This window comes from Nicotiana tomentosiformis, chromosome 1, assembly GCF_000390325.3.
Source record: "Nicotiana tomentosiformis chromosome 1, ASM39032v3, whole genome shotgun sequence".
Classification (NCBI taxonomy): Eukaryota; Viridiplantae; Streptophyta; class Magnoliopsida; order Solanales; family Solanaceae; genus Nicotiana; species Nicotiana tomentosiformis.
Genome location: NC_090812.1, coordinates 34393872 through 34411780, shown reverse-complemented (window position 1 = coordinate 34411780; position 17909 = coordinate 34393872). Strand labels below are relative to the sequence as shown.

General features: G+C 40.1%; 1 protein-coding gene across 1 annotated transcript; it reads left to right on the top strand.

Annotated features, from left to right (window-relative positions):
- Nucleotides 1-11160: 11160 nt before the first annotated feature.
- LOC138905487 (uncharacterized) lies at nt 11161-12494 on the top strand. Its single transcript, XM_070194012.1, has 2 exons — nt 11161-11805; nt 11877-12494. Exons 1-2 carry the CDS (start codon nt 11161-11163, stop codon nt 12492-12494), a joined length of 1263 nt encoding a protein of 420 aa, XP_070050113.1.
- The last annotated feature ends 5415 nt before the right edge of the window (nt 12495-17909 follow it).

The window sequence follows — 17909 nt, the reverse complement described above, 5'->3', positions numbered from 1 at the left end:
AACAACGATGGGGAGATACTACAACCGAAGGGCAAACCTTCAATACTCCCAAATCGAGGACTTAGTGCTGAGGAAAGTTATGCTGCATACCAAGAACCCGAAAGATTGAAAACTTGGCCCGAACTGGGAAAGACCGTACAGAGTCACTGGTATAACCGGAAAAGGCTCATACCAGCTCGAGTCCAGACATGGTGTACAACTACCTAACAATTGGAATGTGGCACACTTAAAGCGGTACTACTGTTAAGGCATGAACGCAATTTTCTTTGTGATTTATTACGCTTTGAACTAACCCGTGCAAGTACTCAGTCGGAGTCAAATCTAAGGATTAGGTCTGAAAGCTCGTGTTGCACTATTTTTTTCTTGGAACGGGTTTTTTCGAAGTGGGTTTTACGACATGGTTTTTAATGAGGTAGCAGTAAGCGTGCTACCCTAGTTTTGGAGGCCGATACGTATCATATCAATCGTATTCGAGCCCTCAAAATTCAGTCTCGAATACTAGGGGGCCATCACACCCTAAGTCAAGAACCGAAGTCCTAAGTTCGTAAATTTAGAAGGCATTCTTATTCGATATTTAAAGCCAAGGCTTGAATATTAAAATTAATTATAAGGGTAAAACGGTCAGCCAAACCGTGCACTCATAGCCCATTCTCGCCATGGCAGATAACTTTTGTATCGTCGATTATTTACACGACATTAAAAGTAATAAAAGAAATTTGCCTTTTATGTTTCGTCGGTTCACATTTGCACAAGCAATATTATCTTTAAAGTTACTTGGAATGAATGCTGGGTTCAAAACCCTTTAGCTAACGGGCCTCCCCGAATCGGGGACTGCTACCCGATGATAAGATCGGGAAACTCGAGCTACTAAATCCCAGAGGTACCGAACTTAATAGGTAGGGCCCAAACACGAAAGGCTACGGCTAACTTAAACAGCTCGATGACGTCTGAGTCCATACTTAAAAAAGTAAGGTCCTTACATCTTTTTAATATAAAAAAATACTACTTCAGACCCATTCAAGTTACTCGATCTCGAATTACGTCCATGAAAAGAGCCATCTTCGACAAAGAATAATTGTGTCCGATTAAAACATTCAAATTATTTTAACAAAGACTTAGTTTTTTTATCGAGTTCTTCGAAGTCAAAGCAATTCGGAGTTATTACTTAATCCATGCCTCATCTGGGCTTTGGGGGAACAAACAGTTTTTAAGTGATGTCAAATTCTATGTTAAGGCATCGATGACATATTATAAGTCTTAGACATAAGCAAATACAGAATAGTAAAAGACACAGCGCCTAGCTGAAGTTTTTTTTTATTTATATTCCAAAAGGTATTTACAGAGGCACTATGAAAGGGCCCCAAAATAGAAAATAGCTACAAGAAAAAACAAAAATAAACTAAGGCATTTCCTGCTTAGTCTTCATTGAACCCCGACTCGTTGCCCGAACCATCGGGCTGGTATCTTGGTCTGGCCTCGGCTTCAAGCCTCTTCGCCTCTTTGATCTCGGCAGCTAGATCGATCCTCTAGGCATGGATATCCTCAAGGATCTCTCTCTGATATAGCCATTTCACATACTGGGCCTTCGTTATTATGCGAGCCTCGGCTACCTCCACATCGTTCTTGTACTGGGCCGATATGTCCTGAACTTCGAAGGCCTCGTTCGAAGCCCCCTCCTATTTGGACTTCAGCGTGGTGTATTCTTGGCCCAGAGCATCCCTTCCGGTAATAGTCGAGCGAGTTGTGCCCGGAGTTCCTCATTCAGCCATGACCATTTATCGCTTTTTCTCTCATCACCTGGAGATGTACTTTAGTCGATGCCAAATCCTCTTTGGTGGCATCCTGCTCCGATGTCAGGAGATCCATTTTGCTCCTCAACTCCCCAGCTGAGGCATTAACCTAATCCATCTCGCCCCTAAGCTGGTCGATCATTAGGTCTATCTTCTCCTGGACCTGTGAGGTTGTTGCGTTAAAATTTGTTCTTAACCTCTCATTATTAATCTCAAACACTCGTACTTTTCAACCAGAAGGATGTGTTCCTGTTTCGCCTTCAAGGCATTCTTTTGAGCTTTTTCCAGCTCGGCTTGGAGGACGAAGTTTCCCTGAGGACTTCCTTTTTCTTCTCACAAAGAGCTTTATCCAAGTTCTTTTGCCGGACCTGCTCCTAGAGCTCGAACTCGATGTGACTCACCTTCATATGGGACTGGTGGAAGCTCTCATGATGAAGCAACTAGGTCTGAAGCATGAAAAAAAAGCAAAATCGTTAAAATCTGCTAAGGCAAAATGAACTCTTTAAAGATATGAGGGGAAGAAAGTATACTTTGTTCAGCGCCTGTTGTACCTCATTTAAGAGGCTCAGCACGCCCACCTCGTTCATTTTCACTTGCTCCTCTTCGGATACCAAGGAACGAAGGTAGAAAGCCACACCGACCAGCCCGAATAGCATCCTGGTATCCGCCGATACTATGAACATGATCGTCTTCTTCCCGTCAGGGTCCACACTCGGGGCAGGGAATTCCTTCACGAGCTTTGGGCTCGAATTTGGCCCACCTGACCCTGGCAGCATATCCTTTTTGGGATCTCTAGATGGCCAAAACCAGAGTAGTCTTCTAGCAGGCCGACGTCTACGCCCTCGAAAAACAAATTGAGGGCTTCGTCCCAGGCCTGTGATGCCTTGGTCAGTTTTTTTGTAACGTCCCGAGCTTCATCGAAAAGAGGCTCCATATGAGACGGTGACTCCTGGACGTCAATGAAGTCGGTGGCCTATTTTGGAATCGGACTAGCCTCTTGAAGATAAATGGCCACATGTTCCTTCTCGGGATCCAGAGTTGAAGAGGATTCAGCTTTACGATCACCCCTCTTGGGGCTGCCAGCTCTTGTGCGGCGTTAATCGACTCGTGTATGATGAACTCCATGTCATCATCCTCTGGGTAATACCTAAGCCGATAAAGAGATTCGTGATCCGAGACCCTGACCATGACCACAATCATCTTCTTCTTGGCCTCGGCGGGAGCGTCCGAGGGGTCAGGGGACATTTTCTTTTTTCTTATTTTCTCCTTCTTCGCAGCAGCCTCAGTAGTAGGTTGTATCAAAGCGGAGGGTCTTTCAGATGGGGACGAGGCCACAACTTTGATAATTTCTCGAAGCTCGGTGGTCTTTGACAAACATGTGAAAAGGAAGGACTTAGTCAAAATGACGATAAAATAAAAATGACTTAGAGAGAAATTCAATCAGGAGAAGGAGGACACTCACCATGGGAACGAGCCTCTCATTTGCCTTTTGAAAGTTTGCACCACTCGCGCTCGGAATATGTCAATTGTTTGCATATGCCCTTGACCCACTTCCTGAAGCAGGAGACTGCATTAGGGACTCGGGCGACAGCTGCATATCATAAGGAGTAAGTATTGGGAAAAGATGGATAGATCCAAAGGAGTAAATTAAAAGGAAATAGACTTACGTTTTGATTTTCACTTCTTGGGGAACGACATGTACTCGGAAGGAATGAGGTCTTCGGTGCCAACCTCGGTCCCTATCCTCATCGATGCTAGAAAAGGGAGCCTTATTTTCCTGTCGGCTGTCGGGCTATAGATACGGAGCAAATGGTCGATCGTAAATCGGGTCTCCTCCGTGTTGTTGGCAAAGTGACGGATAAGAGTCATGATCCTTTAAAAGTACGGGTGGATCTGCCCGAGGCAGATCTCGTACCTCTTACAAAAGTCGAGGACCATTGTGTCCATCAGACCGAGTGTGAAGGGATACATATAAACGCTTAAGTATCCCTCCACGTGCGTTGTGATGTCCTCGTCAGGATCGGGAACGACTATGTATTTGCCTTCCCCTTTGCAATCCTATAGGACCGCTTGGAGCGTTTCCTCGGTGATGGAGCAGATATACCTCCATGCCTCCTCACCTCGATCTCCTTGTTTGGACGTTTTTTCGACCTTAAAGTCGCTATCTTTGAAGCAGCCTCCAGGGATAAACTCTTTAAGAGGAGATTCCAGGGCTGCTACCGGAAGGGTCTTCTCGGTATTTGTGGTCGGGGTAGATGTTAGAGGAGCAGTGTTTTGCGGCATCGATTTTGAGATTTTTGCCATCTTGATCTGGGAATATGAAGGCTTGAAGGCTGATATGAAGATTTGAATATCTAGTTTGAAAATTTAAAGGCAAAGTATGAAGATTTGAAGATTGAAGATGAAGAAATAAAGATGTGAAGAACAATTTGTGAAGATTTGAGGGAATGATGAACTAGTAAAAAATTTCGAGGGTAACTCAAGAAGATTCGCAATCGGAAAGTAAAAAAGGAAACCAAAGCTTTTATATGAAGGAAGTAATGAATGCGTGATGTTTCACATTCGATGCCTACCGAGGATGGTCAACCGGTGGCTGGCATGTGTCCGAAGTCAAAATGACGCGACTGATTGGACGTTTCAGTGACTTGTTAACTCGCTTGTGACGTACGGAGGAAGGAATCGGAGTCAGTTAATCACTTCTCGTCGTTTCTATAAATCGGCTCTCCAAAAAGTAAGGGGACTATCTGTGTACGGGTAAAATCGAGGATAAAGTTACCCCCGATTTTCCGATAAAGAAACAAAAAGATAACGCTATCCGGTGTAGCCTCGGGTGAAGCCGAGGGCTCCCAAAGATCAAAGCTCGGGGAGAATGAATGGTGCGCCAAGAATCGGACATGGCCAAAGATGGGAAGAATCGAGTTCGAGCAAAGTGAAGAATCGAGGATAAAGAAAAGACGGTTAGAAAGGACAAACGAGGGACCGAAATATCTGCCCTCAATCGGATATTACGGCACAAATCCCCGATATCAGTTGCGTATCATGATTTAGTAAAAGAAAAAAAATTTCACCTTATTTAGACTTGTACTAGGAAAAACTCCCTACTATATAAAGGGGAGAACCTTTTTATTTTTGAACCATTTTGGCACGCATACCAAAGCAATAAAGTTAATTTTTGTTCTCTAATTAGTGTTCAAAGTGTTCTTCAGCTGCTTATTTATTTAGTTGCAACTGAATCCGTTTCGAGGGCTTGATCGGAACCAACTTTCAGTGTTCATCATAAAGCCAAGCTTAATCATCCATCGCGTTTGGTTTGATCGTTTTGTTTTTCATAGTTTAATTATTTGTTATTTTTAGATCATCCGTGTTAAATTAAATTACATATCTTTCCAACCATGTATATTCAATTGTTACTAAACAACCTTAAAACGTGATCGTGGCATAAGTACAATCATTTATAGAAGCAAAAAAAAGGATCATTTTTTCGGACAAATTTTGTTTGATTTGTGAAAGTTTGGGGGGAGAGTTGTGAGAGAGAGAAACTGAGAGAGAGAGAGGAGATAGGGAGTGTGTCTCTGTGTGGGTGTGTGTTTCAGAAATAGTTCTGTTTTTTTATCATAATAAATTTCTAGACAAGTTAAGACAATGTTTTAGCAGTGATTTTAAAGAATTAACAAAACATATGTTGTAGTTAAGCAGTGAGTATTCATTTCTTTAAAAGGGAACAAAATCATGGTTTAAATTTACAGATCAATTCCGGATCAAATCATCAGAATTATTTACACTCCATCAGTCCATCTGTTTCTTTTACCAATTTAGTATACAAAAAATAAATTTCTCCTTTTACTTGTCCACTTTAGGGGCGACCCGGTCCCCCTTCTTACTTGAACGAACTTCCTACCACTATAATATTTTTTTCGACTGTCCACTTTAAAGGTTATACAACTTGGTTTTCATCACTGCAATAGATTTTCACTTCCATTATCTGTGATACAATATACATTCCAACATGAAAAAGACAATTTCTTGGGCCTCTGTACACCAAGAAGAAGGAAAAACTACACAGTATAACCGCTCCCAAAAAATAATAGCCAACAAAACATACATTTTTTATATATTAATGTATAATTTATATATATTATACATATTTTTTGTATATTTAGCTAGCTGAATATAATTATTTTTGGCCGATTGGCCAAATGTGTAACCATGGGACCCTTGGGATTGTTACACAAATAGCCGGTCAGATTTAATGTTTACTTTTTCTAGCCGGTATACATAGATTATACATTGATTATATAAGTTATACATATATAATACATAGATTATATATATATATATATATATTATACCTTCGCCGGCTATTTTTAATTTAAGATATTAAGTGGACGGCTATTTGGGTTAATTCTTCTCCCTTCTTTTCCTTTCCTTCCTTGAGATCTTGTTATTTGGGCCTCCGTATCCTACCGTTAGGATGCCTTTGGGCCAACAATCTTGAGAATGAAGATAGCTTGTTTCCCTCAGGTAAACTTATGATTTGGGAAGTAAAACTAAGAGAATGAATAAAAAGGAGACGTACTGTAGAAAAAATTCCATTGAAAAAGCTTATTCGTAGCCTAAATACTTATAACCTATAGCAAGGGGCAGTATCATATCATTTTTCTTTAAAAAGTGACGTAAAATTTCTAATAATAGTAATAATAGATCAGCCAAAATAAATAAACAAGTAAAGGACAAGCCCCAGAATTTTCATCGACGACAGACGGTCTACAGTTTGTTTAGCTTACTGCTCTGAAAAATGAGAAATCCCTACCATTCCTAGAACATTATAATAAGATAAGGAGGCACACTTGCAAGTTTTGATCACCAAATTAAAAGCTTAAAAAATTGACTAAAATTTAACATTATTTTCATCATGAAAACTTAAAAAATTGACTTCTCAACAAAGCAAGTATGTCAAAGAATCTAAGAAAGAAGTGCATGATACAGAATTGTAATGATATAGGAATGGAAAGACGATGGTTCTTATATAATTGTTTTATCAAACACGTTGAAAGGTCAATAAGAACGTTTGATCAAACACCGCGAAGGGTGAGAATTATTTTCATCAGAAAAACTTTTGATCAAACGATTTACATCTTAAACGCAAAGCATTGATATTTAAATAATAATAGTACTGCCGTATGAAATAAAATAGTTAAGTAGTATGGTTTCACTGTTTTAGGAAGTTTTTATATCTTTTTATTTTATGCTATAAATGTTATATTTTCTTATATTTTCGTTTTAACAGCTAAAAATGCAGTAGAATAACCTTTATAGTTTGACATATATTGTGAGGTAAGTGATTTAAGTCTTAAGATTTAACCAACTTCATTATCAACTTTAATTTTCCAATTGAGAAATTAAATGCAGAGAAACCAAACAGGGAGGTCAAAAATTTCAACTCTCTAGAAACTTTACTTGAAATTCCAAGTAGTTCGTGGTTGACTTGGAAAAGTAAATTATCTTCTTCCATTATCTCCATTACGAACCATGAATCAAGCAACTGGTCCTTGTATATATGATGACTTTTAGTTTTAAAGACCAAAGGGTAGATATAATTTGGTCAAGAAAACGGATATTTTTGTCCGACTTTTACTTTTAAAGTCTGGATTATCTCGAATGGCGCACGAGAATTGGTAATCATGGAAAACTTCATATCACTTGTTAGATATAAAAAATACGCAAAAAAAAATAAAAAAAAAAAAAATAAAGTAAACTAAACCAGTATACTAACATAGTTAATAAACTCTAAGGATTTATATTTTTTATATAGGGGAGCTTAGTGTTTGATTTTGAAATCTAAAGAGTGTATTTCTCATTAATGTTATGTCAAGAAAATGGCAAACTCGAAAATAAAGAAATAAAGAACACTAAATTTTAAAATGGAAAACCATTCAAATCGAAGGTAAAAATCACGGGATCACAAAGATTCAAAAAACTCCACTATAATAATAAGAGGGTTACAAAAGTTTTACAAAGTGGCTACACAACAAGTGTCAAACACGGAACAACAATAACAACAAGAAATCAATTGAAGAAAGAGGAGAAGTCACAAAAACAAAGCAGTTGTTCGGGGCTCGAAATCGGATGTTGCGGGCCTCTAAATCCGATATTATGGTAAGTCAAGATCTAAATACCATAATATTACGTGCAACCACTATGGCAAGAAAAGATATATCAAAAGGTTCTGCCGCAAGCTAAAGCAAGACATTAGAGAAGGAAAGAAAGTTGAAAATAACGAGAACAATATTATTGCTATTGTTCGAGATGACCTTTTTTCTTATGATGAAAAGGTCATCAATTTGGTATCCCACTAGACGAGTTGGACAGTAGATTCTGAAGCTACCTCAACTTTTTCTCATCTTATACTCCTGTTGATTCTGGAGTGTTAAAGATGGACAGTGCCAATGAAGTTAAGGTGTTTGGTGTTCGTACAGTTTGTTTGAAAACTAATGTGAGAATTTAACATTTAGGCAACACTTAACAGGATAGGATGCAAAAGATTTTAGATACCATAAAAATGAAGAGTGTGTATACTAAGAAGAATATTAAGCACTGTTGCGATTAAATGTTGATTCTTCTGAACATTTGGCAACCTTCTCTTTACTAATGGTGGCGGCTGCCTATTTATTCAAAGTGGTGTTATCATAGGAGAACATGTTCATGTTACACTTCTAACGTAATTCACCATCTTGTCAAATGTGATGCCGTCTATGAATAGACCGTTCAACCTAAGTTTTTCTCATTGGAAAAAGAAGCTAAGATATTGTGCTCCATTTTTCCTTTCAGAAATAATTCAAATAAAACTAATTAATGTTCTCTTGTATCTAATAAAAAATAAGTGACAGCTTATGTTGTTTGAAACATATATTGCTATGGTGGACCATAGTATTTTCGATTCATGAAAGAAATAGTGAAATTAAAATTATACAGTTGGATCTCAATTTGAACGCGGTGTTATATTCCGATGCTCGATATGGACCTGGAAAAGTTAATATTCCACAACGAATTTAATTAGCTTTTCCGCCACTTAAAATTTATATATAATGAATTAAAATTATTCTAGAAGATTACTCTAGACTTCTCACCAGGATTCTTTTGCTTTCTTCCTTTTTCTTACGTGATTCATGAAGCAATAATTAATAGACGGAAATCACATTTATGTTTCATTTTGGATACTATTTATTTAGCAACCAAGAAACATAAATGGTCAAGTAGAGACCACTCCTTCCTCTCACTTTCCTATCTATCCTCACATTTTTCATAACTTTAAGGGTTGTTTAGTTTTTAGTATTAATAGAGGTGGATCTAGGATTTTGAGAAGATGAGTGCACTGGCACGATGAAATGAATCTAGAATATATATATATATATAGGTTCAACCTTAGTTCTTATTGTTGCACCCACCCATTACTTTTTTCAAATTATAAGTTCAAAATTAATTTTTCTAAAAATAGTTATTTTCTTTCATATATATATATATATATATGTATTACTCAGTATCGAAAATGGTGAGATTAGTTAAGTCTTGACTACATGCTACAGTATCTGCTGCTACTAGTTTTAATATACACATTTATTTTAATTAAATTTTCTCCGTCTTAATTTATGTGGCAGTGTTTGGCTCGACACGGAGTTTAAGAAAAAAAAATTAAACCTTATGGTCTAAAGTAAGCCATTGATATTTGCGTGGATGTAACTCATTTTATTAAGGGTAACTAGGCATTTTAAAGTTAAATTGTTTCTAAAATAAAATATAATATTCTATTTTGGACGGAGTAAAAAAAACATGACACATAAATTACAACAAGAGGGGGTAACATTTTAAGGTGACAAAAGAAGAATAAGAATTTCAATGTAATAGACTTGAAAATTTTAGAAGAATAAACTAAACAAAAAAAAAAAAGAAGAGTAAAAGTACTTAATTAATACTCCCGAAGAGACACTAGACATGTCCATTTTTCGTAAATGTGCCTAATTCTAGAAAAAAAGATAGGAAAAGAATAATAAGATTGACAATTGACATAAGATTTGAACTCTCAATCTCACTTAAAGAGGTGCACCCAATAACTATTACATCGTATAATATTTTGAGCTTGAGCGCAAATATATATTTAATTTAAAAAAAAATATAATAGTATTATACATGATTGTATAGGATAAAATATGATCATATTAAATGGTCGCATGAGAAAGCGACGCATGGAGACGAAGACAGAAGACACTCATGTCCGAAGGCAACGATCTCGAAGAGAATGGTATTCATAAAGGCGAATTAAATACCTGCCACCTGGTAGCATTAATAGAGAATATTTTATATCATTAAGTGCACGGTCCGTTACAGAGAATATGACATTCACTGCCTACCGTTACACATTCTTCAATGGCCCTCATAATTGTCATTTAAGAGGGGCTTGATCCTAGGACCTTATTCCCTATGTGCAACTATAAATAGTGGGCTCTTCAGCCATTGTAAAGGGGACGAATTTTCGGACAAGCTAATAATATACTCTGTTCAAAAGATCAATAATATTTTATCTTCTTGCTTATTAATACTGTTACTACTTGCTACTGTCTTATCTCGATTTCTACGCTAAGTCTTATATTCTTGTCTAATTTATTTATCCCTTATGTATAAATCACATATAAATTCAACTGTACCATTTTACAGGTAAACAGTTTGGCGCCCACCGTGGGGCTTAGATAGTTGTGTAAATGAGTTGATCCTTGCATCTGTTACTAACTCGTTTGATTATTTGTTCTTAGCAAATATTATAGAAAATGGCAAATAACGGTGTCAACATCGCACACAACATTGAGGCCCAAGGAAATCAGCCTCAGCACGAAGATTCAATCAATGATACCCGCAACAAGGGGGATGAGTCCACGCCGGTCCACGGCGGGCAATATCCACGACATGTTTAAGAGGCAACTCGTGATGATGCTGAAGACGAACAGGTCAATGAAACAATAAGGATCAGGTCAAGACAGAGTCGAAGAAGGCGTTATCAGGTGCTTCCAACAACGCGAATGGACGAGGTCCAATTCCTCTCGGTACTCCCACAAATCAAACAACGCAGAGGGTCGACAACAGCACCCCGAGGGGCAAAGTCGGCTTAGACGGGGCCGGGGGGAATGGTAGCGGGTTCGGTAACAACAACGAGAATGATCCCTTTAAAACCGAACTCATGCAGTTTATGAGGGAAATAAATACCCGAATGTATCAAATTTCGGGCGCATCACCAGTGCTGAAAGGACCGAACTCAAGGAAGTATAGCCAGTTGTCGTTCAAACCAAGAGCGGCACCAGAGTTGATCCCGAAGCGGTACAAAATGCCAGACGTTCTAAAATATGATGGGACTTCAAATCCTCGGGAGCATATCACCACATATACAACAGCGGTGAAGGGGAACGATTTAGATCCCCACGAGATTGAGTCAGCCTTACTGAAGAAATTCAGGGAGACCCTCATGAAGGGGGCCCTCACATGGTATTCGCTTTTGTCCGAGCACTCCATAGATTTCTTCGAGAAGCTTGCGGACTCATTCATCAAGGCCCATGTCGGGTCCAGGAAGGTACAGTCCCGAAAGGTCGACATATTCAGGATTGATCACGGAGAGTCTGAATTGTTGCGGGAGTTCGTGACCAAATTCCAGAAGGAAAGGATGTTGCTACCGGCCGTACCGGATGAATGGGCAGCTGAAGCATTCATTAAAGGTCTGAATTCGAGAAGTTCCGATGCTTCCCGAAAATTGAAAGAAAGTTTGCTCGAATTTCAGGCAATAACATGGGCAGATGTTCACAACTGGTACGAGTCAAAGATAATAATTGGGGATGATCCGCTCGATTTCCCAGCATCAGCAAAGGGTCGGGACTGGGAGAAGAATAAAAAAAGTCAAAAGATGATTTCGACGCAGGTCAACGGTCTTCAAGAGGTTGGTTTTTGCTCTATAAAAGTGCTGAAGGATGCAGTAGAGGTTTGCGATCGGCGGATAGATTCGTAACCAAAAGGAGAGTTGATCGCGGTCAGAATAACAGGTCATTACAGGACAAGGAGATATCAGGTTCCCGAGATTCCTCCTACCTCAGGCTTTTTGAATACAACTTCTACGTCAACGTAGTGAAGCTGGTATCGGCTATGAGAAACATTAAGGAAGCACGGTTCCCGAAGACAATGAGATCCCATACTAGTCAAAGGGATCCTAATTTGTGGTTCGAATACCATGGGGCCAACGGTCATCGGACTGGGGATTGTCGGTATCTGCACGAAGAGGTGGCGACATTTCTGAAAAACGGTCATCTCAGAGAATTCTTGAGTGATCAGGCTAAAAACAATTATGGCCCCAATCCTGATAACGTGAAAGCTTCGAAAGTAGGAGAAGATCCTCCACGTTTGACGATCAACATGATTTTTGGGGGGAACGAGATAAATGGCGTGATGTTTTCGGCGGCAAAAAAGATGAAGGTATCGATAACCCACAGTAAGAGACTCCGGGAAGTCGCTGAGGACAACATTACTTTCACGAAGGAAGACACATATGGACAACTACTGCCGCACAATGATGCCTTGGTAATCTCTTTAAATGTCTTAGATTTTAAAATTAAACGTGTTTTGGTGGACCCAGGAAGTTCGGCCAAAATTATCCAATGGAGAGTGTTGGAATAAACCATGTTGACTGGAAGTATCATGCTAGCTACAAAATTCCTCGCCGAGTTCCATCTGGCGAACATGACAACCCGAGGAGAGATCCTGCTGCCCACGAATACCGAGGGGGTGATGAAGATGACCCTTTTCGAGGTAGTGGACATGGGTTACAATATTATCCTGGGGAGACTATGGTTGTACGAGATAAAGGCCGTACCGTCAACATATCATCAATTGTTGAAGTTCCCAACTCCTGAAGGAGTTAAACAAATAAGAGGAGACTAACCGACAGCAAAGGAGATGAATACAATCTCAGTTTCCAGTAGCAAAAGGAAGAAGCATGCAGCATAGCAATTACTGGAACCGGCGCCTTCTCCCGAGCCGAGAGAAGTCAGCCAGGGGGAGGAGTTTTCCTATCAGGTACCAAGATACTTCGAGGTACCAGAAAAATGGGACGCCTCAAGGCGGAAGAACTTGAACAAGTCGCATTGTTCGAAAAGTTCTTGGAGAGGAAGTTCCACTTGGGGACAGGATTAAACCCCGAACTCAGGTCTGGATTTATCGAATTCCTTAAATTTAATGTTGACTGTTTTGCATGGCCGCATGCGGATATGACAGGTATCCCGCCAGAAGTGGTCGTGCACAAACTAAGCCTGGATCCCAACATCCCTCTGGTAAGATAGAAAAAATATCCTATTGCCGAGGTCAGAAACAAATTCGTCAAAGAAGAGGTAACTCGTTTGCTTGATATCGGTTCAATCCGAGAGGTAAAATATCCTGACTGGTTCGCTAATGTCATAGTAGTTCCAAAGTAGAATAATAAATTTTGCATGTGCGTAGACTATAAGGATTTAATTAAGGCGTGCCCAAAAGACTTGTTCCCACTCCCAAATATTGATCAAATGATTGATGCGACGGTCCGGAACGAGTTAATGAGTTTCCTCGATGCTTACTTCGGGTACAGCCAAATCAAGATGAACACAGAATATCGGGAAAAAGCTTTGTTCATAACAAACTTTAGCACATATTGCTACAATGTGATGCCCTTCGGGCTTAAGAACGCCAGAGCCACTTATCAGAGGCTCGTGAACAAAACCTTTGAGAAACAAATAGGAAAAACTATGGACGTTTACATAGATGATATGCTGGTTAAGTCTTTGAACGTAGGTGATCATCTTAAACACTTGCAATAAACCTTTGACATCTTAAGGAAGCATAACATGAAGCTTAACCCCGAGAAGTGTGCATTCGGGGTCAGCTCCGGAAAGTTCCTGGGGTTCCTGGTGTCTTAAAAAGGGATCGAGGTTAATCCCAAAAAAATTAATGTCATCGAAGACATCCTAGACCAGCAGCTATCAAGTGTGAAAGAAGTTCAAAGGTTGACAGGGAGATTGGCTAGTTTGAGCCGATTCATTGCCTGTTCTTCGAAAAAAATACCATCATTTCTTTTCACTACTCAAAAAGAAGAACAACTTCGAATGGACTTCGGAATGTCAACAGACTTTGAAGGAGTTTTCTCTATAAAAGGGCCGTAGGATGCAGTAGCGGTTTGCGATCGGCAGATAGATTCGTTACCGAAAGGATAGTTGATCGCGGTCAGAATAACAGGTCATTACAGAACAAGGAGATATTAGGTTCCCGAGATTTCTCCTACCCCAGGCTTTCTGGTTACAACTTCAACATCAGCGTAGTGGAGCTGGTATCGGCAATGAGAAACATAACATTAAGGAAGCACGGTTCCTAAAGACAATGAGATCTCAGCCTAGTCAAAGGGATCCTAATTTGTGGTTCGAATACCATGGGGCCAACGGTCACCAGACTGGGGATTGTCGGTATCTGCACGAAGAGGTGGCGACATTTCTGAAAAACGGTCATCTTAGAGAATTCTTGAGTGATCGGGCTAAAGACAATTACGGCCCCAATCATGATAACACGAAAGCTTCGAAAGTAGGAGAAGATCCTCCACGTTTGACGATCAACATGATTTTTGGGGGGAACGATATAAATGTCGTGATGTTTTCAGCGGCAAAAAAGATGAAGGTATCAATAACCCATAGTAAGAGACTCCGGGAAGTCGTTGAGGACAACATTACTTTCACGAAGGAAGACACAGATGGACTACTACTGCCGCACAATGATGCCTTGGTAATCTCTTTAAATGTCTTAGATTTTAAAATTAAACGTGTTTTGGTGGACCCAGGAAGTTCGGCCAAAATTATCCAATGGAGAGTGTTGGAATAAGCCATGTTGACTGGAAGTATCATGCTAGCCACAAAATTCCTCGTCGGGTTCAATCTGGCGAACATGACAACCGGAGGAGAGATCCTGCTGCCCACGAATACCGAAGGGGGTGATGAAGATGACCCTTTTCGAGGTAGTGGACATGGGTTACAATATTATCCTGGGGAGACAATGGTTGTACGAGATAAAGGCCGTACCATCAACATATCATCAATTGTTGAAGTTCTCAACTCCTGAGGGAATTAAACAAATAAGAGGAGACCAACCGACAACAAAGGAGATGAATAAAATCTAAGTTTCCAGTAGCAAAAGAAAGAAGCATGCAGTGTAGCAATTACTGGAATCGGCGCCTTCTCCCGAGCCAAGAGAAGTCAGCCAGGGGGAGGAGTTTTCCTATCAGGTACCAAGATACTTCGAGGTACCAGAAAAAAGGGACGCCTCAAGGAGGAAGAACTTGAACAAGTCGCATTGTTCGAAAAGTTCTTGGAGAGGAAGTTCCACTTGGGAACAGGATTTAACCCCGAACTCAGGTCTGGATTTATTGAATTACTTAAATTTAATGTTGACTGTTTTGCATGACCGCATGCGGATATGACAGGTATCCCGCCAGAAGTGGTCGTGCACAAACTAAGCCTGGATCCCAACATCCCTCTGGTAAGATAGAAAAAATATCCTATTGCCGAGGTTAGAAACAAATTCGTCAAAGAAGAGGTAACTCGTTTGCTTGATATCGGTTCAATCCGAGAGGTAAAATATCCTGACTGGTTAGCTAATGTCATAGTAGTTCCAAAGTAGAATAATAAATTTTGCATGTGCATAGACTATAAGGATTTAATTAAGGCGTGCCCAAAAGACTTGTTCCCACTCCCAAATATTAATCAAATGATTGATGCGACGGTCCGGAACGAGTTAATGAGTTTCCTCGATGCTTACTTCGGGTACAGCCAAATGAAGATGAACACAGAAGATCGGGAAAAAACTTCGTTCATAACGAACTTTAGCACATATTGCTACAATGTGATGCCCTTCGGGCTTAAGAACGCCGGAGCCACTTATCAGAGGCTCGTGAACAAAATCTTTGAGAAACAAATAGGAAAAACTATGGACGTTTACATAGATGATATGCTGGTTAAGTCTTTGAACGTAGGTGATCATCTTAAACACTTGCAATAAACCTTTGACATCTTAAGGAAGCATAACATGAAGCTTAACCCCGAGAAGTGTGCATTCGGGGTCAGCTCCGATACGTTCCTGGGGTTCCTGGTGTCTAAAAAAGGGATCGAGGTTAACCCCAAAAAAATTAATGTCATCGAAGACATCCTAAACCAGCAGCTATCAAGCGTGAAAGAAGTTCAAAGGTTGACAGGGAGATTGGCTGGTTTGAGCAGATTCATTTCCTGTTCTTCGAAAAAATACCATCATTTCTTTTCACTACTAAAAAAGAAGAACAACTTAGAATTGACATCGGAATGTCAACAGGCTTTGAAGGATTTTGCTCTATAAAAGGGCCGAAGGATGCAGTAGAGGTTTGCGATCGGCGAATAGATTCATAACCGAAAGGATAGTTGATCGCGGTCAGAATAATAGGTCATTACATGACAAGGAGATATCAGGTTCCCGAGATTCTTCCTACCCCAGGCTTTCTGAATACAACTTCAACGTCAGCGTAGTGGAGCTGGTATCGGCTATGAGAAACATTAAGAAAGCACGGTTCCCGAAGAAAATGAGATCCCATCCTAGTCAAAGGGGTCCTAATTTGTGGTTCGAATACCATGGGGCCAACGATCATCGGACAGGGGATTGTCGGTATCTGCACGAAGAGGTGGCGACATTTTTGAAAAATGGTCATCTCAGAGAATTCTTGAGTGATCGTTCTAAAAACAATTACGGCCCCAATCATGATAACGTGAAAGCTTCGAAAGTAGGAGAAGATCCTCCACATTTGACGATCAACATGATTTTTGGCGGGAACGATATAAATGGCATGATGTTTTCGGCGGCAAAAAAGATGAAGGTATCGATAACCCACAGTAAGAGACTCCGGGAAGTCGCTGAGGACAACATTACTTTCACGAAGGAAGACACATATGGACTACTACTACCGCACAATCATGCCTTGGTAATCTCTTTAAATGTCTTAGATTTTAAAATTAAACGTGTTTTGGTGGACCTAGGAAGTTCGGCCAAAATTATCCAATGGAGAGTGTTGGAATAAGCCATGTTGACTGGAAGTATCATGCTAGCCACAAAATTCCTCGCCGGGTTCAATCTGGCGAACATGAAAACCCGAGGAGAGATCCTGCTGCCCACGAATACCGAGGGGGTGATGAAGATGACCCTTTTCGAGGTAGTGGACATGGGTTACAATATTATCCTGGGGAGGCTATGGTTGCACGAGATAAAGGCCGTACCGTCAATCGATCATCAATTGTTGAAGTTCTCAACTCCTGAGAGAATTAAACAAATAAGAGGAGATAAACCGGCAGCAAAAGAGATGAATACAATCTAAGTTTCCAGTAGCAAAAGGAAGAAGCATGCAGCATAGCAATTACTGGAACCGGCGCCTTCTCCCGAGCCGAGAGAAGTCAGCCAGGGGGTGGATTTTTCCTATCAGGTACCAAGATACTTCGAGGTACCAGAAAAAAGGGACGCCTCAAGGCGGAAGAACTTGAACAAGTCGCATTGTTCGAAAAGTTCTTGGAGAGGAAGTTCCACTTGGGGACAGGATTAAACCCCGAACTCAGGTCTGGATTTATCGAATTCCTTAAATTTAATATTGACTGTTTTGCGTGGCCGCATGCGGATATGACAGGTATCCCGCCAGAAGTGGTCGTGCACAAACTAAGCCTGGATCCCAACATCCCTCTGGTAAGATAGAAAAAATATCATATTGCCGAGGTCGGAAACAAATTTGTCAAAGAAGAGGTAACTCGTTTGCTTGATATCGGTTCAATCCGAGAGGTAAAATATCCTGACCGGTTGGCTAATGTCATAGTAGTTCCAAAGTAGAATAATAAATTTTGCATGTGCGTAAACTATAAGGATTTAATTAAGGCATGCCCAAAAGACTTGTTCCCACTGCCAAATATTGATCAAATGATTGATGCGACGGTCGGGAACGAGTTAATGAGTTTCCTCGATGCTTACTTCGGGTACAGCCAAATCAAGATGAACACAGAAGATCGGGAAAAAGCT